At 46.6% G+C, this 23,627-nt stretch overlaps 1 protein-coding gene across 6 annotated transcripts in view; it reads left to right on the forward strand.

Moving 5' to 3' along the window:
• Positions 1–2,288: 2,288 nt before the first annotated feature.
• Fhod3 (formin homology 2 domain containing 3) overlaps positions 2,289–23,627 on the forward strand; it is a 425,120-nt gene continuing 403,781 nt past the window's right edge. For 3 of the 6 annotated variants that reach the window (XM_006525826.4, XM_006525828.4, XM_006525830.4), the window contains exon 1: positions 2,289–3,674. In XM_006525826.4, coding sequence (XP_006525889.1) covers positions 3,510–3,674 — 165 coding nt within the window. In that variant the 5' untranslated portion in view covers positions 2,289–3,509. The remainder of the gene's footprint in view (positions 3,675–23,627) is intronic. The other 3 variants (NM_175276.4, NM_001289655.1, NM_001289654.1) reach the window with 1 other exon arrangement.

Consider the following 23,627-nt stretch of genomic DNA (forward strand, 5'->3'; position numbering starts at 1 on the left):
ACAAACTACTTGTAGCTAGTCCTTCCTTATCCAAGCTGGAGGTCGGAAGTCTCTGACTTTTGAATCTCTATCTCGTTAGTCTAAGCGGGCAGTGCTTTCATTTCTTAAAATCTCCGTGGATTGTCTGTGAATTTTACTAAGATTTATTTTATGTGTCAAACCCAGCTCTCCTGCAAGAGCAATAAGTGCTTTAAACTGCTGAGTCCTCTCTCCATCTTGCAACAACCACATTTTAAAATATATTTTACTAAGTTCATTTCTTAAATTCAAAGATTTAGGGGATTAGATGCCCTCTTCTGGCCTCCACAGGCATTGCACACACATGTTGTACAGACATACAAACATGCAAAATACCTGTACACATACAAAATTTTAAAAATATATTTAAAAAGGTTCTTTTCTGCTGTCTGAAGATAATGGGGATGAGAAATTGCTTTTTTATAATCCTAAATTTAGAGAGTCCATAGTTCTTCTCTTCTTGCAAATAAAATTGATTATTATATGCAGCTGGAAGCACCCAACGGGTACTTTGAATGGTTTTAGTGTTCTCCTTAGACAACTCCTTAGCTTCAACCCATATAATTTATCCCTTTCCAATGACTGCAGGGATCAGTTTGCCAATTGTTTCATTGTCCTATAACACAGACCCATTTTTTCTCATCCTCAGGAGCCCACAAACGCATTTCTCCCAGATTAGATCTGGTTTCCTGGTACGAGGTCTCAGGCCAGAGCTCTCTCAGGGCAAGAGGAGGTGAAGTGGGATCTCTTCAGGTCTGTTCTGAGAAGCCACACACTGTCACTTCTACACACTCTGCTTGTAAGAGCAAGTACCAAAGCTACCTCTATTCAAAGAGTGGGGAGCTGGTACGGTGGGGTGAGCCATTGATTCCAGCATGCAGTAGGCAGAACACCGTGTTCAGGTGGAACACTATGGGTTCCAGGCCAGCTGGGGCTGCATAGGAAGATTCTGTCTCCCTAAATCAACCCAATCCAATCCATTCAAATCGACCAACCAATCAGACCAGTCAGTCAGTCAGTCAGTCAGTCAGTCAGTCAGTCAGTCAAGGAATAGAGAAATAGGGTTTATCTTTTAATAGAAGTGGCCAAATTATGAAACCCTAAAGGGAGAGATAGAAATGAAGGGAATTTGAGGGATGTGGAGGAAACAGAGGAAATGTGAGTGAAATGGAGGGATATGGGGCATGTGAGGAAAATCAGGTGAATATGAGGGGGTGGGGGAAATGGGGAAATATGGGCAATGTGGAACAAATGAAGGGAATATGAGGGTTTTGGTGGAACGGGGGGGGGGGGAAATGAATGGTGTAGAGGAAATGGGAGGCAAGAGAAAACTTTCACCATTGCTGTCTTTGCACAACCCCCACACCACATTAACTGCAAAGACTTTGAAGAAAGATACTCAGATTCATATACTTTCTCAGAAACCCATTCTAGGGAGGGTTCATACTTATACCACCCACAAAAGGAAAAAAAAAAAAACAAAACAAGAAAAAGGTGTTAGTTCCTTGTTGCTTAGATAAAATATCTGGTGGAGCAAATAAAGAGGGAAAGGTTTCTTTGGGCTATCATGGAGGATCTGGACTATCATGGCTGGGAAGCCATGCAGCTGGAGTGTGAGGTGGCTACATTGTATCCACAGTCAGAAACCGCAGAAATGGATGCTGGTGCTAGGCTTGCTTTCTCCCAGTGCTAGCCCAGGGAGAGAGTTTCATCTACTGTTCAGGGTCTGTCTTTTTTTCCTGCAAACATCATTCTATAATGTCTCAGAGGCACATTACCACAGTGATTCTAAATACAGTGAAGTTAACACTAAATATTAACCACCACAAATCCAAAAAAGTATGATTCAAGTACGGTGCATCACCTAGTTAGAGAGGCTGAGGCAGGAGGATCATGACTTTGAGGCCAGGAGGGACTTCATCAATGCCTCTACCCTTGTTTTTGAGTTGGGGTTCTCTTTATTATGTAGCTCTGGATGTCCTGGGACTCACTGTATAGATCAGGCTGGCCTCAAACTCATAGAGAGTTGCCCTCCTCTGCCTCCCGAGCAGTAAAAGTAGTAAAAGGTGTGTACCATGCCCAGCTAAAATTCTGTCTCAAAAACTAGTCTCCTTTCAAACCCAAACAGACTAGGACAAGAGAGGAAGGAATCAGAGGCTGTGTGAAAGAGCCACAAAGGAGATCTTCAGGATAGGGCCCTATATTGAGATAGGAGCCCAAGTACACACACATAGAAGGCTTGTGAAAGATGCGAGTGAGGCTGCTAAGTGAAGAGCAAGGGTTTATTTTCTCTTGAAACCAGAGAAAAGGGGGAGGGACGCAATACGGAGCCATTTTGGGTGTGAAGAACGATTGGATATTGATTATTGATTAGGGTGACCGAGAGGGATTAGGTATCTTCAGTAATGTGGCCTGGGAATGGAAAAGGTGGTGAGTTCTCTTTGGAAACGTAAGGGGTCGCCTGTGAGCAGCAAGGAGAATCGGCAAATCCTGCGTGGTATTGCCACTCCAGCCTGGAGGAAGAAGGCAGGCTGTCAAGCTACATGCTAAGTCCCTCTTGTGAGGGAGACCCCAACCTCCACCTCGGTTCTTCTCAGCATCTTCACCATTCCGGGATCTGATCAGAAGCACCCTTCTTCCTCTGTCGCAGAAGGTCAAGTTAGAACTTCCGGAGACCTAGTACTGAGGAGAGGGTTGGTGATGATGGACAGGTTCAACTGTAACTCTCAGGCAGCTGTCCCGGTCCGGTCTTGGGGTCGTGGAGACTCTCCTTGCAGTCTACCAATTCTCAATGCAGGAGCCCTTGGGCGCAAGAAATGCTGCTGGGATTCCTAGGCCCCCTATTCTCCTACTTAGCTTCTTTTCTCACCGGCGCAAACCTCCCTAGAGTCCTTGCCGGGGCTTCGGATCGCTATCTCCCAGTCACAGGCCTGCAGAGAGCCTTGCTCCCTGGTCTGGGTGCCGAGCCGCAGGGAGACCAGCTCTGTCTCTTTCATCTGGGAAGGGTTGTGCTGTTCCCTGTCCCAGGGGTAACGTAGTCAGAGGACTGCCTTGTCCCCAGTCTAGTGCCAGCGCTCCAAGGCTGGTGCATCTGGAACCTGGGCAGCAGGCACACGTGCAGGGAGCTCTGCGCAGGGGCGTTTCTGCGCGTTGATTGCTGCCAGGCTCAGGGCTACCGACGCTGCGCAAACGACTCTCGCATTCCCTGTCCCTGCAGCGGTCGCGAAGGTCGGGGAAGCCCGGTCCGGTGCCCAGTAAACCGAGCAGGGGAGGAGCCGGGGCGGGAGCGGGAGGAGGAGGGGGCGAGCCCCGCCCCCGCCCCGCCCCCCGTGGCCGGAGTCCGGGCTGCAGCCGGGCGCGCCGTTGCCTGCGAGCCCGCGAGCCTGCTAGCGGCGGCAGTGGCGGCAGCTTCTCCTCCGCACAGACCCGGAGCCCCGGCCTGCGCGGCCCGCTGACCCTGGGGCCCGCGCCCCACGGGGCAGGGATGCATCATGGCCACGCTGGCTTGTCGCGTGCAGTTCTTGGACGACACCGATCCTTTCAACAGCACCAACTTCCCAGAGCCAAGCCGGCCACCGCTGTTCACATTCCGCGAGGACCTGGCTCTGGGCACCCAGTTGGCCGGGGTCCATCGGCTGCTGCGGGCGCCGCACAAGGTAAGAACCGGCGGGATAGGTAGGAGGCTGGAGACGCACCCCCTGCAGCTGTGCCTGTCGGGGTGGGGGCGCTGCAGACGGGCTGAACTGGCTGAGGCCCGGGGGACACGCGCCCAAGGGCAGTGCCACTGAGGCTTAGGCAGAGGGGCCGGGAGCACCCAGAAGCAGGCGCACGACTCTCTTTGGCTGGCGGGAAGGACAGCTCTACGCCCTAGTGCAGATCTTTGGGCGAGCGGGGCCCAGCAGGTGCCATGCCGTCCGGAGGCGGGTTGCGTTAGGATCTCCGTGGCCTCTCCGTTAGCTCGGCCTGGTGGGCGGGGTGCAGCTCGGACGCCCGGGCGATCGGCCTGGGTACCCCGACTGGCCGGGAACCGGGAGCGGAAAGAGCCCTGGGGACTGCGGGACCCGGTTTTCTTGAAGAGAGCCCTGAAAGATGCCGGGGTCAGAAGCTCTGTTGGGCCTCCCTGGCACTGTGGGCGGCTGGGCGACCCTCGCGACAAAGCACGCTTTCCGGGAACACCTCCCCCTCCTCCCTCTGGGAAGGGGCGCGCACTGCGATAGCGTTCACACTATCCCGTTCTTTTTTTTTTTTTTTTTTTGCGTCTGAGGAGCAGGTGGCCTCAGGAACCTTGGAGAAGCAGCCCCTGTGGGAGGAAGGGCGGGGGCGCGGGCAAGGGGCGCACAAAGCCTCTCGGCCCAGGAGCCCCAAGAGAGTGTCCCCTGGGAAGAATGGCGTCTCAGTCCACCCGTTAGAGTTTTCTTTTCATGTCTTTTCTTTCTTTTTTAACCCTTTGAAGGAGGCCAGGCGTCTTGCAAAGTGATTGTAAGGAGCCAGGCATTGGAAGCTAATCATTTAGTTCTCTGGGAAAGCCCTTCCCGCTTACACAGGCTCACAACACCTTGAAGGGTTTCCCTGCTTGATGTATTTTCTGCTTAGGTCCACATCAACGTTTAGAGTCAAATAATTCCTTGAGAATCAACATGGACAAACATTTGGGAGAGAGAACTCTTAATTCCAAGAGCAAAAGTGAATTTTGAAAAACCCTTCGGCTTTCTCTTAAGATGCCCACTTGCTTTGAAAGTAAAGGAGGAGACTGTGTAAAGGTTTGGCAGCGATGCCCTCTTGCTCTGAGTTCATCCCACCGAACCGAGTAACCCGTTTTGTTTTGAATGAGGACTGGGGCAGATCCCTCTCATTTCTCCTTACTGGGGCGGAGCGCTTATCCTCACGGTTCTCAGAGTCTTTCTGACCATAGAGCACCATACCCAGAGAGACAGAGGCTTAAGGATCGCTTTAGTAAGTTCTTGCCCCATCTCTGGCAGTGGATTCAGTTAAAAGTTTTTACAGTGTCTTCCACTTCATGGTTATTCCATTCATCATGGTCTCAGATTACAGTGATCATTTGTTGAAACCACAGAAGCCTCTAATTGTGGCCCTGTGACCTTGAAGTGGTCTCCTTGGATCGCAAACCTTATATACATGGGTTGACCTTTCAGGCTCCAAACTCAAGTATGTTTTTATGTTTCCATAGTCTTCATCTAGTGTTCCTGGTGGGGCAGGAAATCTTGATGCTCCTCCAGAAGCCGTTCCTACAGCAGCTTCTAAGGTACCCTTTGCGAAACAAGCTCAAGAGGAGGGGGTTTAGAGAAAACCATAGCTGCCCAGGCTGTCTTAGAAATCTTTTGGCTAAAGACACCAGCAGTATTTTCATTTGCTTTTATACACTGAAAGTCTTTGCACTTAGGGACAGAGCAGGCAGCTGACTGCTAGCCGGAGTTCCATCAAGCAGAATTCAGGGCATCTGTGTGTTTAAGTACACATGCATATCTTTAATATGCTAGTTAGATTAAAACTAGCAACGTTAAAAACAAGATTTAGGACGGTGTTGCATATCCTAGGCTAACCTTGAACTCACTATGTATCCAAAGAAACACTGGAAGTTTTCATCCTCCTGTCTGTGCATCCCAAGTGCTGGAATTACAGCTGCACCACCACAGCCACCTTATGCAGTGCTGGAGACCAAGAGGGCTCTGTGTGCGCTACAACACCTGAACTGGATCCCCAGCTCCTCCAGCAGACCGTCCTAAAGTTGGAGGAGCAACCTGTGGTAGAAAGCATGTCTGTCAGGAGCACTCGGTGTGTCATCTGTGCTCCACTGGGGCCCTAGTGCACGGTCTCACTTAACACCACAGAGTTCTGTCAACTTTCTGTTTTAGAGGCAGAGAAACAGAGGTGGAGAGTAATTAAGTAACCTGATTTCTCTGCCAGGAGGAGGGAGCTGAGAGCCTAACTAGGCCTGTGTGACTGGACACCTCCATGCTGCTCTGCCCCACAAGCAGCTCTGTAAGTGAGGGCAAAAGCTATATACTTTCCGGACCTTCTCAGCCAATACCTTGGGAAGTTTACCTAACAGCCATCTTTGTGTGCTGGGGACTTGTTGGCCTGGGGACAGGTGATGTTACACAGATAAGGGCTTGAAGAATTCCTGGCTGGTACAGGTCTTAGAGGTGGAAACATCATAGTCACGGACCGTGCCGTGACTTAGCAGCTGGAGAGGACAGGGGCTCACTGTCATTCCAGAGCCCTGCCAGGGTTTAGGGAACACTTCTGGGGCAGTGTTCTGAGACAGGCCTGTTGCAAGAGGGTGAGAACTCTGGGAGGTTGAAGGGGAAAGCATGAGGGTGTACTCACATACACACACACCAGTCTTCTCAGCCTTGACCTGCAGGTCACAAGCAGAGAAAAGCATATAGGGTTGTAAGCCTGGACTTCAGGAGCTCCTGCATAAAACCAAACCAAAACAGACAAACACAGCATCTGAGACTCCGGGGAAATGGCTCAGTGAAAGTGCTGGCCACGCAAGCGTGAACACGAGCTCAGGATCCCAGAACTTAAAACAAAAAGTTGGGTGCAGTGGTGCATGGGTGTAATCCCAGCACTGTGTGGAGACTAAAGGATCCTTGGGACTTGTTGGCTTGCTGGTCTAGTTTAATCAGTAAGTTCCAGGTTCAATGAGAGACTTTGTCTCAAAAATAAAGTAGGAGTGATTGAAGAAGATATCGATGTTAATCTCTGGCTCTACATGCACACACACACACACACACACACATGCACACACACACATGCACACACACACATACATGCACACATACATGCACACACATAACCCCCCCAATACACACAACGAAAAGAATCTAAGGGCATTTCCCTCATTTCATAGACAAAACAGGAACTGCAGAGTCTTTGTATAAAAAGAGTAATGACTAATGTGCATATCAAAATAGCAGTTATGACTGCAATTAAAAATTTGAAAATATGAACTTTATATGTATGAGTGTTTTGCCCACACATACATCTGTGTATTACATGCATTCTAGAACTAGAGTTCTGGACAGTTGTGTCTGCTGTATGTGTGCTGGAAACTGAATCCAGGTCCTGTGCAGGAGCAACAAGTGCTCTTAACCACAGAGCAGAGTTCTAGCTCCCACACTTGTAATTTTTAATGACTTAGTTGTTTGACCTGGGGACATTTTCATTGTATACTCAAGAGTAGAGTGACTGGAGTGTGACAACTACTGTGTTCTTGGTACTTGTCTGATCAAAGAACATCCTAGACCCATATCACCTCACCTAGCTTGTGGCTACTGAGGCCAGGGACTGATGCTATTGCATGTCCAAGCAAGAGAGACATACGAGTTTGAAATCCCCAAACTAGCTTCTGACACAGATCTGTCCCAATGGAGCTCAGTGGCTCCACATTAGTGTCTAAACGTTCTCTTCCCAGGAAGCGTGTCCATATGTATACACATCTTGCTGGCCTCACCTCAAGTGTCCTCTCTTTAGTCCTTTTTCAGGACCTCTGTCTTTGTGGCTATCTGCAGAGCTTTGGGTATCCTATCTGGAGAACAGCCCGTTGCACTGAGTATTTTGCTGCAGGCGCAAGGCCTGAGCACTCAGCGCTCTCCTGAGCTGCTATCTACCATGATGCTTGATAATTTCGGTACAAATTACCACCCGAGTGCACCGGTTACAGATGAGGTTCATCAGGCTGATAGTACATGGGGTTCTTACTGCCTTCTGTATGTTTAGACAACTACCTGCAGGTGACACCCTGGTGTCTCCTTTCTCTGTGTTGCACTTAGAAGCTAAGTAGTGCTAAGATAGGGTGTTCACCATGCTGATTGGCAGGTGTTACTTTTAGAACACAAATCCACTGGTATTATTGCCCTAATGAATTTCCACCTTAATCCTCTTAAGGGACACATCTGTTTGCTACATTACATTGAGATTTTTCAAAGATGAGATCATTAGTAAACTTGGCAAGTGGGTTGTGCCTTGGCATCTTAGGACAACGCTGTTTAAGAATGTTCTATGAATGGCCACGAGTCTAAGCAGGGTTGAATCTAACCACTGTAATTAGCTCACTTGGTTGGAACCTTGCTATTGAGATCGGGATCATGGGATTGAACCCTTTATGGGTCAGCTGGCTTTGCTTCATGCATGGCCACAGACCATGTTGGTAACCCAGCCAGACATCCAGCAGGTGCTCTCATGGCTCCTTGCAAGTATCTGCGTTGGAACAGAATGACGGCAGACTTGGTGGGGGGGGGGGGGGAGGGGTTGGGGCAAGGCTCCTCTGGAATGAGTTTGTGTTGGAGACTGTCCTGTAGTTAAATGTGTCACTTATCTAACGTCCCCAGCAAGTGTGGCAGGTGGATTCACTGGCGGGAACCTCCAGGGAACACCTAAGGAAACTGAGGCATAGATAGGTAAGCAGGTTGTTTAAGGTCGTGCTGCTGTAAGTGAAGGAGCTGGGATTTAAGGTCGAGTCTTTTTTTACTCCAACGCCTGTAGCCAACTGTGTCCATTATTAGAAAACCATCAGAGCACGTGCTGCTGTTCCCCCATAAGGCCAGGGCAAGGCTGCTGCTCCCCCACAGGGGCGGGGCACGTGCTGCCGCTGCCCATGGGGGCGGGGCGGGGCTGCCTGCCACTGGGCTGTGACTTATGGGGCGCCCTGCTCTGATGAGTTCTACTGTTGATACTCTGTGGGGCCTGTGCCTTTTGTCCTTGAAGTCCAAGCTGGGTCCCTCGGCAAAACACAGGCCTGCCTTCCCCCCTCCCCCACGGGACTGTGAAACGTTAGTTCTTACTGGTGGCAGCTTTAAACTGATTAACATGCCAGGTCAACTCAGGAACGCCCTTCCCCCACCTTCTTTTCTTTTCCTTGGGGTCTCTTTAGTGATGAAACTTTCCAACCTCATGGGACTTGGCTTTCTTCAGCCAGAGGCAGCTACTGTTCCTGATGGCCACACACCTCATCTGCTGTTCCTCTGACTTCTGTGGCCGGCTTATACCTGTTTGAAAACAACCTCTATTTTTTGGTCCATTTGCGGTGTTGGGTTTGACATTCATGCTTTTTTTTGGGTTGGGAAGACAGAGCAGTCAGAGAGTGAAGTAAAGAAGGAAGGGAGGCAAATATTAAGTCACAGCAAAACGATAAGCCTCAGCTGTGACAGGGATGCTACCAGCAAGATGGAGGTCAGTACTATTTTTCCGTCAAATAAATCTCGAAGAAAGAGAGAAGACTCGAAAGAAAAAAATATAAAGGATTTGAGATATACACTAACCAATATAAGGTTCTAACTGTAGGCTGAGTCAAACAAATGCATTGTAAATAGATATTTAACATTAGTGGGGAAAATCCAACATAACTACCTAGTTGGTAGTATACATGCTTAACTTTGAAAATTACATATTTACTTACTTATTTTGTGTGGCTGTATACCTGTGTGCGTATAAGTGCCATTGGCATATGTGTGTGGAGGTCAGAGGTCAGCTTTCAAGAGTTGGCTCTCTCCTTCAACCATGTGGGTCCCTAACCTGAATCCAGGTTGGCAGATTTAGCAGTAGGCATCTTTCCTGGCTCCACGTGATTGATTTTAAGGTGAGAGAAAAGTATGCTGCTATTTTGAAATAAGAATTTGTGATATTCAGAGATGTGTTCTAAAGTACTTATAGTCTGGATTATAAAAGGATTATAAGTGAATTTGCGCCAGGATGATCTAAGACTAAGAAGCAGGTAGGTGGGTCAGTGTCCAGATCGGGCCAGCTTAAACCGGACTGTGGGGATGTGGAGAAGGATCTGACAGTATTTCTTATACTTTTGCATATATATATATATATAATTTTTTTTCCTGTAAAGAGACAAACCCTCTGGGATCAGAGTGCTGTCTTTAAGGCATACTGTTCCCTGAGACGTGAGTATGGCCAAGTAAAGTGTTTGTCTTTCGCGGTTATGTCTCACTGTATAGCCCCAGCTGGACTTAAACATGCAGTCTTCACCTGCCTGTGTTGATGCTGAGATTTCAGGCATGTGCCCCCATGCCTAGCCTCTGATGATATTTATTTCTTCCCACTCTGTCATAGTCCCCTTAGGATTTCCGAAGCCACCATTTTTGTTTGTGTTTGGATTGCCTTTCCAGCCTCAGCTGATCGCCATGATGTCAGCAAGTACCTGTTCCATCACCTGCTGGTTTGGTAAAGGAAATGCTCAGGGAGGGATCCTTCTGGCCTCTAGGATAGGCACCTGCTTTGTTACCACTAAATAAGATGTGATTGCAGCTGCAATAAAGGATGCCTTATATGAAGGCAAACCACCTTCCCACTGCTGTTGAAGCCTGTGGCCTGCCTGCTGGCCACAGTGGGGCTTGGTTTCAAGTGAGCCAACCCTGCTACTTCCTTCATTTTGCCTCCAAAGAGCACCTTGGGGTGTAACGAATGGCAGGGGTAATTTAACAAGAGAAAATAGAAGTTTGTGTATTTCTATTATTACCTTCAACTTCTTTTTTTATGGGCAGACTAAAACATTTGTGGGCTAACCATCAAAGAGGGGATAAGATGGACCATTTTGGAAGGAAAAAAAATCAATTAACAACCAGAAAGGATACATTTTCAGAAGTTTCAGAATTTTAGAAACAGTAACAGATGGGATGTACATTGTATCTGTTTATAACTAGGGCTCTTTCCCCACTCTGGTTTAGTCTATGTGAGCTTTACTCTCACTCCTGCTTCAGTGCTGGGGTACACATGTGCCCCACTATTCCATAATGCCCTTTTAGCTGTTAGTTTTGTAATTTAGAAATTAAAATGTTAGACTTTAAGGAGAAATGTTTAAGGACTAATATTAGGAAAACCATCTGAAACTGTTTGAACAAATTAAAAATAAGAAAACTTTGAGGGCCCAATAAGGGGCAGTTCCCCTAGGTTTGTCAGAAAGGAAGCAAATTGTTTCTCAAGCGCCTCATCAAATACTGTTTTGTATTCTTGAACCAGAAATAACCAAGAAGGAAGCTTCCCAAGTGCTTCTAGAGTTACTCTGCTTCACCACACTCTGATATTTTCTGAAAATGGGAATGAAAGGCTGGAGTGGAGTCTAAAGCATGGAAGTTACAGGATAAGCCTGGGTGTTTTCAAACGCTGCGTTTCACTAAGAAATTGTACATGTGCATTCGTGTGCTCGTGCAGCTGGCATCTGATCTCTTGGGGCTGGAGTGGTTGTGAGCCACTCCATGTGGGTTTTGGGAACAGAACTCAGGATGAGCAAGCACTCTCAACCATTGAGACATCTCTCTGGCCTCACCAAGGCACCTTCCACTGGTTAAGCAGATGCAAAGGGCAGTCTGGATTTTATAGCTAATGATTGATAGATGTAATGATTGATAGATAGCTACTTTTATTGTTGCTATGACTAAATACCAAAACAAAAACAAAACCCCAAACCAAAGACAACAAACTCCCCAACAATTCCCCTCCCTAAGCCCCCCAAACTAAAACTAAACAAACAAAAAAACCCAACCAAAACCCAACCAACCAACCGAAACAATAACAACAAAAACAAAAACGGCAACTTAGGGGAGTAAGAGGTTACTTTGGGTGTGGTCCAGGCTTTACAATCTATCATGGTAAGAAGGTAGACAGAGGAGGCAGCTCCTGTCTGCGGTGGAGGCCGCTTACTTATGTCTTGGTGGATCAGGAAGCAGAGGGAGGACCATAAGTGCTCAGCTAGCTGTCTCTTTTTTCTCCTCTTTCTCAGGACCCAGAATCCCCCACGCCCAGAGGTGTTCTTTCTACTGGTGCTCCAGACATTTCTTTATCCAATCAAGTTAGCCTTCTAACTTTACCACCACGGTGGCCAGATGTTCCTGGATTCACTGGGTAGAACTGACAAGTTTAAAGGAGTGGGGTGCCCTGAGAGGTGTTCCTGGAAGCCAGAATGAAGAGGAGGATCCTTCTGACCAAACCAGGGTCATGCATGGCACGGTAGCTACTCACTAGTCCTGGTTTTGAGTGAGGGGGTTTTCCCTGCTGTGCTGTAATCTCCGTGGACTTGTTTTAGCTATGACTTAAGGCCATCTTTTCCAGTGCTGAGTTTGTTACAAGGGTGAGTCCTGTGTCAGTGGGAATAACCCCTGACTCATACATGTAAGCATTCAGTAGCGTTGGCTTTGAGACAACTGACACAATTTTTTTCCCCTCTCACCTCTTTCTTCTCCATTTCTCCTTTTTCTCCACTGTTCTTAAATGATGGCAAAATATAATTAATAGTACCACACACTGAACAATCTAGGTTTCATCCCTTGTGAACACTGACCGACTTCTCTGGGGGAGTCATTGATGCAGGGCACTTTGAGGGGCAGGGAATGGATGTTGTAGGGAAACAGTGTGGAGGTGTGATAGCTCATTTAGATTGTCCATTTGATTGGATTATGGAACACCTGAGGGATTAGTGGATCTTACCAGTGAGAACATTTCTTTTTTTTTTTTTTTTTTTTTTTTAAAGGTTTATTTATTTATTATATGTAAGTACACTGTAGCTATCTTCAGACACTCCAGAAGAGGGCGTCAGATCTCGTTACGGATGGTTGTGAGCCATCATGTGGTTGCTGGGATTTGAACTCCGGACCTTTGGAAGAGCAGTCGGGTGCTCTTACCCACTGAGCCATCTCACCAGCCCCAGTGAGAACATTTCTGATGGAGAACGTGGACAGCAGCATCCCATGGCGGGGTATTCCACTGGACCGCATAGACAGAGAAATCTAGATGAAATCCAGTGTGTTTCTGCTCCCCGTCTGCGAAGATGAGAGCTATCAGTCTCATACTCCTGATGCCATGCTGTCCCTACTGTGGTGGACAACGGACTGTGAGCACGAGACAACTCTCCCTTTCCATTGCTTACTGGCAGGTATTTGTCTGCAACATAGACAAAGGCAGCTGATATAGAGGGTTGAGAGGGTGTGGCATAATCATGCCAGTAAGAATGGAACACACTGTCAACCCAGCCTCAGGACCGGTCACTTCTGCAGACTTGGGACTTGCTTCTGAGTCCCACTGTCATGTCTTTCTGCACTCTCTAATGACAACTCTGTGCTCTGTGTGGTCTTTTGTGTTAAGTCTTGGTGTCTGGCCAGGTGGAGGTTTCCTCCTGGCCTTGGAGCAGTCATGAATAGGCAAAGAAGAAAAGACTAGAGAGAATCAGATATGTTCCATTTAACACGAACCAGCAACCCACACAGGTCATATCCCAAGAAAAGAGGTATTTAAAAATGAGTACCCCCAGAGCTCATGTCTCTAGCTGCATATGTAGCAGAAGATGGCCTAGTCGGCCATCACTGGGAAGAGAGGCCCCTTGGTATTACAATCTTTATATGCCCCAATACAGGGGAATGCCAGGGCCAAGAAGTGGGAGTGGGTGAGTAGGGGAGCAGGGTAGAGGGAGGGTATAGGGAACTTTCGGGATAGCATTTGAAATGTATATAAAGAAAATATCTAATAAAAAATAAATAAAAAAAATGAGGGTCAAAGCACTTACTTCCTCTGCACCCAGAAACTGCTTCAGCGGGCTAAGTATTATTTTTTCTCATGTGTGTGTTTGTGGGCACGCGCACATGTGTGTGCACACGTGTGTTGTATATGCCTGCACATGCTTTGTACCCTGTAGTATCTATACACTACAGTTATATGTTGCTGTGAATTTGAACTGTGTTTATGAACTCAGGGTGATGTGTTTGGAGAGGGGTTACACTGGCCAAGGTAGAGACCTTGAGAGAAGAATCTAGGGGGAATTCAGCCCTATACAAGTAAGATAAGGAGTGTGCATGTGTCTAGGGTTGGAGACAGCAGAAAACTGTACTGACAAAGATGCCAACCACCATTCTTATCACACAAGGGGATGGTTCCTAACACTTTAACATTTCACTATAACTTGAATATCCATGAACATAAAGTATAAAAATATAGCCGAGCATGTGCTCAGTCACCAGATTTTTTTAGGCACATAATCTTAATGTCAGCATGGTAACCTAGTCTGTTCCTGGACCATGATCCATGTAATGACTGCTCCCAGACCATGAGGGAAAGCACTCCACTTCCTGTAATGATTAACTTGCTCCAAGCTTGTGCATGCATGCATGAACGAACCACTGAATATTTAGGTAGTTGGCAGTAAAGAAACAACAAGTAATTCTATAATACATTTACTTAAAGAAAAAACAAATATATGTGCTTGAATCTGTTTATTTCCTTAATTAAATCCCTAGCTGTTTAACTGCTGAGTTGAAGCATTGAGATCTCATCTTCGAGGGGGGAAATTTCTGCAGTGGAGGCAATGGAGGTGGTTGGAAAAGTGGTCTCTGAGTCAGGGTAGAGACGGCAGAGTGATGAGCAAGCTGTGCGGTTCAGGGACAGATTGACGTCCCTTGCTCCCAGCTGTTGTGTCACTTCTGAGGATGACACAGAATGACTGATAGAAGCCTGAATAAATGATGTGTTTGTACCCCACTGCTCCCCAGGTGGTCTTCTCAGCTGTGCACTGGATACTCTCTGCCAAGGACTCTCTAGTTCTTACTGTGTTCAATGTCAATGTCTCCCACCAAGGTTCAAAGCCCAGCAAAAAGACACATATCTGAACTCCTTTCAATAGAGTTCTGAGGTCCAGATAGGTAATTGCCTTTAGTAAATATTTTTAATATTTAAAAGAGTTATATTAAAAGGGGACAATATATATGTAAAATGCTTATACCCTTGGTAGGTCTTGTATTCTCAGACCATTGTCAGGTCTTTAATCTACCAACTCGCTTATTGTATGTTACAACTTCTCAAACTGAAGGTGAGTGTGGCAGAGGCAAGTTCTCCATGCTGGATCTATGCCAAGTCCTCAGACAAGAAAGTCCCGCCTCTACAGAAGGGTCAGGGTGGCAAGGTGAGGCCAGGTGTCCCTGTTTTCTGTTGCATTTGGGTTGATATTCTCCCACCATAGAGAGCCATTCAACACTGTGTGTCTCATCAGAACTCTGCTATCTATGGATATAAAATTATACATCTGACTACCTTCCTGAGTCACAGATATAGGAGTGTCACCTACAGTGATGGCATGATAGCTCATGCACACATCATGACAATTGGAACTGCCCAGTGGCTTTCCAATCTCAATCCAACACTCATATGCAGAGGAGTTTGCATGGAGAACTACCTGGTGACTGCTCTAGGCCCAGGTCAGGAATTCTGTGATGAAGAAGGACACCAGGCTAGACTTGCAGCCTACTGTCCAAAATGGATGAGCATCACTTCTTTAAAAAATGTTTCCCCAATGGGGTGGTTTTCCCAAAGTTTAGACCACCAACCAAAGAGTGTGCCTGGAGAGATCCATGGCTCCAGATACATATGTAGCAGAGGATGGCCTTGCCTGACAGCAAAGGGAGGGGAGGCCCTTGGCCCTGGGGAGGTTTGATGCCCCAGTGTAGGGGGATGCTAGAGCTGTGGGAAATTGTGGAAGGGTGGGGGTGCACTCTCATACAGACAAAGGGGAGGGGGAAGGGCAAATGTGGGATGGGGGTCTAGTGAAGGGGATAACCAGGAATTGGGATATCATTTGAGATGTAAATGAATGGAATGATTAAAAAGAAAATAAGATGGCAATACAAAAAAAATGCTAAAAAAAAAGCTAAAAAATAAAGTCACTTTAATTCTCCAAAAAAATTTTTTTTATTCATTCTTCACTTATACGTCACATCCAGACCTCAGCTTTCCCTCCCTCTACCCTTCCCAGGTTCCCCTTCTCGGCTCCCACAGGTTTAGTCCCTATCTTACCCTGGGAAAGAGTAGGGCTCACAGGGGCATTAACAGAAAGTACAACAAGATACAGTAAGACCAGGCATAAACCCTTACATCAAGGCTGGGCAAGGCAACCTAGTAGGAAGAAAAGGATCCCAAAAGCAGATAAAAGAGTCAGAGACATCCCCACTATCACTGTCAGGAGTCTCCCCAAAATACTAAACCAACAACCATAGCATATGCAGAGGACCTAGTGGCTCTGTGATAACTGCTTCAGTCTCTGCCAGCCCCCATGAGACCTACTTAGTTGATTCCTTGGCCTGGAAACAACACTTCTTTAAGCCGGTTTTCCTCATTGCTTTGGTCCTGAACACTGGGTCCTATTGCTGCCTATGCTGAGTGTTAGGGAGGGAGAGGACCACTGGGTGTTTGTATATGTGATAAGGGACCCCTCCTCCCAGGCCATTGCAGCTATAGCAACTATGATTAGTGGATTTGGAGAGGCAGGGGTTGTAGCCATGGAGCCTAACTATTCCTTCTATACCTGTATACTTCAGGATATTATTTATTTAGTTAGTTAGTTTATTGAGACAGTGTCTCATTTGGCTAAGAACAGTCTTGAACTCACTATATAACCACAGATAGTATTAAACCCTTGGTCCCCCTACCTCCATCTCATAAACCACTGAGATCATAGATATGTGCCACCATGCCTAGTCCTCACTCTTGGATATTTTGACCTTTGTCAACCACAGAGCTGCGGGTAGGATTTTGTTACCAGCGATAGCAGTCATTTTGAGGGTTCTGATCTTTGGGGGACTTCCTTCTTTGTTAGATCCTAGCAGCAACCTGCAGGCATCCCCAGGCTGACTTCTGACAGTAGCCTCTGCAAACCTTCCAGAATTCAGCAATACTCAGGAGGGTGCTCTGTGGGCAGCTGGAGGCTGCAGTTGGGACAGCTTGGCCACTCTTCCTGTGCATCCTCTAAGCACATCCACATATTTGTCAAGGAGTGGGAGAGAAGGGCTGTTGGTCAGTCCTCTCCAGAACAATAGAGAAGTGGGTGGTTTTTCTTTTTCTTTCTTCTTTCTTTTAATTCCCAGAACTGGGTGCATTTTTGTGGACAATGATTCATCACTGAGTATGCCAGTAATAGAACCAAGGCATGTCTGTACAGTTTATAAGGCACTGGGGCATGGATTAGACTGGCTGGTCCCTACTCAACTCTTGAAAGCAGGCAACATGGTACATTTAGGTCTCCAATCCAGAGGTAAGAGGACTACAGTCTAGCAATATTTGTGACTTAAGTGTGCAAACAGTCCCTCATAGGAAACAGCCTCTTAGAGAAAACATCTCTCTCTCACGGAAAATGGTCCCTCATAGGATACAGCTTCTCAAAGTAAATACTCAGTCACACAAAACAGCATCTTACAGAAAATGGCCCCTTACAGGAAACAGCTTCTCACAGGAAACAACCTCTCACAGGAAACAACCTCTCACAGGAAACAACCTCTCACAGGAAACAACCTCTCACAGGAAACAACCTCTCACAGGAAACAGATTCTCACGGGAAACACCCTCTCACAGGAAACAATCTCACAGGAACCAACCTCTCACAGGAAACAGCTTCTCACAGGAAACAACCTCTCACAGGAAACAACCTCTCACAGGAAAATGGCCCCTCACAGGAAACAACCTCTCACAGAAATGGACCCTTACAGAAAACAGCTGCTCAAAACAGCCTCTCACAGGAAACAGCTCCTCACAGAAATAGCCTGTCATAGGAAACAGTTTCCCAAAGGAAATGACCCCTTACAAGGCAATGAAACTTGAAGTTGGCCTGTTCTGTTTTTTATGTCTTTCTGATGAAGAAGCTTCCTCACAATCTTTCAGAGGTAAGAGTGAAGGAAGTTGACACCCAGAGAAGTATGCACAAGGAAGATAATGGGGGACACATTTAAGCTGACTTTGCTGGATGTCATATGCTGTGAGGTGGAGATGATTTTTCGTGGGCTATAGGATGTGTTGAAGTTGGAAGCCTTCTTTCATCAAATCTACTGAACTTAAGGGTGTCACATTCTTGGTCAAAGAGACAAGTCACCAGCATAATAAAAAGTGTTCTCACTGAAGGAGAAGGCAGAACTCCAGGGCTTCAGCCGTGTCAGACTTGAGGAAAACCCATGAGGTCTCTTGAAATGAGGGTGAGGTATGGACACAGAGACTGGATGGTGCTCCTTGCAGGTGAAATGGAGGCAGATAAAGCCTGGGGGGTCAAGATCTGGCCTGGTGGCACCAGAGGAATGAGGACAACCCAGTTCAAGGGAGGTGACCCACAGCACCAGACTATGAGAAGATTGAGAGGGCTTGAGTGGAGAGCTGCGTGGATTGTCAGTACAAAGCAAGCTCAGATGCTCCTTTCATTCCATCCAATAGACACACAGTGGAGAAAAAAAGGGAAGGGAGGAGGAAAATCAAGATGGGGAGAAAATTATTACAAGGAGCGAGTGAAGGAAAGAGAAGAGGGGTAGATGGAAGGATAGACAGTCACTAAAAGGCCACATCGCAAAGCAACGTGAGAAGAGACAGACAGGTCTGTGCCGTGCCTCAGGCATGCACTGGGAAAATGTAGTCTCTCGCCACTCGTGGGCAGGGACTCTCCCGTTTCCTAGTAAGTTGGTTGTTGAGATATTAGCTAGGGAGGACCCCTTTCTGGTGTGTGTGTGTGTGTGTGTGTGTGTGTGTGTGTGTGTGTTTCTTTCTCCATCTTCTGTGTCAGATTCTCCGAAGAGAACAAAGAGCAGCATGGAAGAGTGTGAAAATGAAGGCAGCTCCTCTACATCTGGGAGGCTTGAGTGCCCTATGCCCATTCCTATTGCACCCACCTTTATGGGCTCTGGGGATTGAGCCCAAGGTCTCACACATGCTAGGCAAGTGCTCTACCACTGGGCAACAGCCCCATCCCCTCCATTTATCCTCCTAAGGTTTTGAACAGTATTACCTCCCTCATATGGCTGTCAAACAGGACAATCAGAACAGGATCTCACCTTCGATGTGTCTGACATTATCCATGTGGCTTCTAGTCCCAGATGTGTGAGCTATGGTAGGCTGTGCCCATTCCCCTGGTCCACACGTCTAGTCTCCCTATCCACCCTGTCTCTCCACCATGTTTCTACTGACAGCACAGGTCCTGACAATGAATGCAGTGATGAAGCAGACCTTTTGGGTGTCGCCCCACCCCTCCTCCCACACTCTGACCCCTTTCTTGTCTCACAGAGACGCTCCTTCCCTTCTGTCATTGCTCTCCACTTCCCCCTTGGATACTTTCTCAAGCATTTATATGGCCTACAGCTTCTATCATACAGACAAGCTCTGGGTTCAGCATAGCATCTTAGGCCTTCCTTATTTACCCCTACTGTCTTCTCTTGTGGCCCTTCTTGTTCCATTTGCTGTTTGTATTCATTATTGCGGTGTGTTTCTTCTTGCTATATATCCGTCTTTTAGCCCAATAGATACTTTCTTGTCATGACCTTAGTGTTTTAATAGCACTTGCCAATTTTGGTCATCTATTTCTTTTCTAATCCTTCTGTTCTTTGGCTGTTGGCCTTCTTCAGGGACCTATCATGATCTCAGTTTTTGTGTAGTCCACTCATTTCTGGGAGGCTTCAAGGGCTTTCTGATGACCAGTCTTCATTTCTGGTCCATCTCTCTTTCTGGGCCTGAAAACCAATACCCAGCGGTTCCTTGGGCAACTCCTCTTAGACATCTTGAAGATGTTTGAATATACAGTATGTCTGAATCAGACCTTCCTTTCCGGTAACGTGCTGCCTTAGTGGATAGCATCATCAGCAAGTTGTCCAGCCCAAGAGTCTTCCCCTGGCTCTCCCCCATCAGTCCTTACATTCTGCTTCTCCCTCTGTGTCTTGGGATCCTTCCTCTCTCTGTGTTTCACATGGAGTTGTACTCATGTGGAAAAAGCTCAATGTTCAGTAGGTGATGAAAAACCAAGATATATATGGGGCTGGAGAGATGGCTCAGTGGTTAAGAGCACTGACTGCTCTTCCAGAGGTCCTGAGTTCAAGTCCCAGCAACCACATAGTGGCTCACAAAAATCTAATGAGATCTGATGCCCTCTCTGGTGTGTCTGAAGACATTGATAGTGTACATGTACATAAAATAAATAAATCTTTTTTAAAAACCCAAAAACAAAAACAAAATATACTATTTGAGAAGAGATTAAATCATAGGAGGCCTGCTCAAACAGTCTGGGTACACATGTTTGTTTTGCTGGATATATATATATATATATACATATATATATATATATATATACATACATATATATGAATGAAAATGTCATTCCTCTAGATGACTGGTTTTATTATCTCTGATCACATTCTTGGGTCAGGAATTTGGGAGGTGCTCACTGGTGTTCTGATCTCAGGGTCTCTAAGGGGTTTGCATCAAGGTGGTGCCTGGCCAGGGTTCCTCTCTGTCTTAGTCAGGGTTTCTATTCCTGCACAAACATCATGACCAAGGAACAAGTTGGGGAGGAAAGGGTTTATTCGGCTTACACTTCCATACTGCTGTTCATCACCAAAGGAAGTCAGGACTGGAACTCAAGCAGGTCAGGAAACAGGAGCTGATGCAGAGGCCATGGAGGGATGTTCCTTACTGGCTTGCTTCCCCTGGCTTACTCAGCCTGTTCTCTTATAAAACCCAAGACTACCAGCCCAGAGATGGTCCCACCCACAAGGGGCCTTTCTCCCTTGATCACTAATTGAGAAAATGCCTTACAGTTGGATCTCATGGAGGCATTTCCTCTACTGAAGCTCCTTTTTCTGTGATAACTCCAGTTGTGTCAAGTTGACACAAAAGTAGCCGGTACACTCTCAAAAGATGTTTTATCTATAGTCCTGGTGCTGAGGCTGGGGAAACATGAATACCCAGGCTCTCTGGCTCTGTGGTGTGTCTACTGGGTCTCCCTAGAATAATGACTTCCAGGAGCTGGAGTTCTTGTACATCAGTTTGAGGTTCCTATGATTACCAGAACCAGAGGAATGCCAGTTAATGCCATTCATTAGATGCCCATCACTAAGGCTGGCATTGTTCAAGGACAGAGAATCAGACACCATTGTTTCGTAGGAGGGATGCTGAAGAGCTCATAAACTTTTAAACAATGTGAGGGTCAATTGTATTTTGGTGTATAGCTCTGTAAGTTTTAATGTATCAGAGGCCTTTGTAACTACCAAGACATGGGGCAGTTCCAGAGGTGCATTTACTTATGGTCTTGTGCTCCTCCTATCTCCATAGCCCTAGTGGCCACTGATAGCTCCGGAGATGTTTTCTGGAACTCCACACAAGTACAGTCATTCTGTATGTATTCTTTTGAAACTGGCTTCTTCACTCTGTACAGTGCACTTAAGTGAAATCTGAGTTATTGGGTGCAATAATGATCCATTTATTCTTAATCAATGAGTCCATGTATGGTTCTGTTATAATCTGTGTGTCAATTTGCTCATTGAAGGATATTTGTATTGTGTAGAGATTTTGTGTGAACCTACGTGTTCTCTCTCTCTCTCTCTCTCTCTCTCTCTCTCTCTCTCTCTCTCTCTCTCTCAGCTTTGGGCCAAAGGAGCTTTGCCTGACTCTCTTTGTAGACAGGTATCCATAGGAGAAATTGTTAACTGAGTCTTTGGACTTCAGAGTCAAGTACCTCTTGAAGCTTTGTCTTGAAGTCACTGTTCACAGCTGCTTGGCTATTCTTTTCACTACATCTTCAGAAGTTCTCCTGTGGATGAATCACAAGATAAAGTTCTAGGGTTCTCTCATGGCTTTGTCAACTTGAGCTATGGCATTACCTAGCACGTGGTGTATACTCTCATCTTATGGCTTTACAGAGGGACAGTGCCCATGACTGAGCTTCGAGGAGGACCATTTCTCAAGTCCCAGAGTACATAGATCTATAGAATTTCATTAGTCATTAAAATGCAGTCAGTCCTTTGTATTGTAGGTATTGTATGTAAGGATTCAACCAAGTGTGGATCCAGAATATTTGAAATAGAGTCTGTACTATACTGAGCAGTTGCTTATTGGCGGGTATTCCCTCAGCAGTGCAGTGCAGTGGCTATTTCTAGAACACTTATGGCGTATTAGTTAGTATAGACATTATAGAGAGATGACTTGCAGTATATAAGAGGATGCTTCCAAGGTTTGTATGCAAACACCATGCTGCTATGTAAGAGACGGTTGGGGTGGGGATGTCTTGAAGCCACAGACACTGAAGGGCTGTTGTTAAACAAAGAATCCAGAACAGTGGAGATTTTTCGATTGTGTATCAAGATGAAATGAGAAGCAGCCGAGATCTGTGGCCTGCTGGCTGTGGTTGTTGGCCTCCTTCCTTGGCCACTTACCACCAGACTTTACTCCAAACAGATCACCCTTAGCCTAAGCCTTCTAGCTGTCTGGTTTACACAGTGTGTCGATACTGGCACCTGTTTTCTTTACGGGTGGAAGTGAGGGGCTTTTGCAGAAGATGTGGAGGTTAAGGTGAATTGGAGAGTCTGGTTGGCCTGAGAAATTTGAGCTTTGCTTGTAATATTAGTTTGTGAACAGCCGTTTGGTTAAGGGCCACACTTCACATCAGCCATGGGGAAGGACTTTGATAAACCCCAGCACCTCTGTGCTCAAATGCCCAAACTCATCTCGTTGGTTCCTCTGGTAGCCTGAGAATATGTGCAAATCCCCTGCTCTTCCCCACATTTATGTTCCAGCAGGTCCCAGGAATGCTTTCTGCTCTCAATCTGACTAACTAGTGATCATGATAGCTCAGACTTTGGAAATCATGAGTATCCATGCCTTGTCTTTGGATTCCCCCCCCCCCATCGCCCCGCCCCCAGTTCCATCCTCCTCCCAGAGGTGACAGGATGATTCTGAAGCGGCTGCTGTTTTTCTACCATTATGGCTTCTGCAAGCATCTTGCTAGGCCTACCCAGCCAGAGTAATGCCTCACTCAGCTAATCCTGGGAGAGTCTTACAAAGGAGAGGGAGGGGCTGGCCCCAGGCCTGAGGTTTCTTTGTGTCTCAGGGCTCTGGTGTCTTTAAGCCTATTCGGTTTCTTCACATTCTCAGAGAGCCATTTCTTTCATTAAATAAACAAAACAAAACAAAACAAAACAAAACAAAACAACAAACCAACTCCTCAGCCTACCGGTCCTGTGGAATTGCTCGTTGGGCTCTATTAAGTGAACAGACACAGCTCTGCAGTGTCTGGACAGTTTACATTTCATTATTCAGCATAGTGTTGTTTGTCAAAGCTGGGGGACCTCATGAGGGTCCAGGGCTTCTGACTAGACTCCTAAGGAACCCGGAGCAGCAGTTGAATTCTAGAATGGGTCCAAGGTAAAAGGAGCTCTTTTGCAGCTGAGACAATGAAACCAGAAGTCCCTCTGATGGGAGCGGGGTCATAAAGTTGTATGTTTACATCCCAAGGCGGTCACACTCAAGTGTATTTAGAGTTTGAAGTCTCTGATTAAGGCTCAGAGTAATTAGTGACTTGGAGCTGAGACTGATAAGACTAAGCTCACAGCCCCCTCCCCCTGGGGGGAATCTTATAATTCCTGGGTCTGTTTCTTTTAGGGTCTGTAGTTTTATTTTTTTTCCCATTTTTTATTAGATATTTTCTTCATTTACATTTCAAATGCTATCCCGAAAGTCCTCTATACCCTCCCCCCACCCTGCTGCCCTGTCTACCCACTCCCCCTTCTTGGCCCTGGCATTCCCCTGTATTGGGGCTTATAAAGTTTGCAAAACCAAGGGGCCTCTCTTCCCAGTGATGGCCAACT

The sequence above is a fragment of the Mus musculus genome, chromosome 18 (genome assembly GCF_000001635.26).
Source record: "Mus musculus strain C57BL/6J chromosome 18, GRCm38.p6 C57BL/6J".
Lineage (NCBI taxonomy): Eukaryota > Metazoa > Chordata > Mammalia > Rodentia > Muridae > Mus > Mus musculus.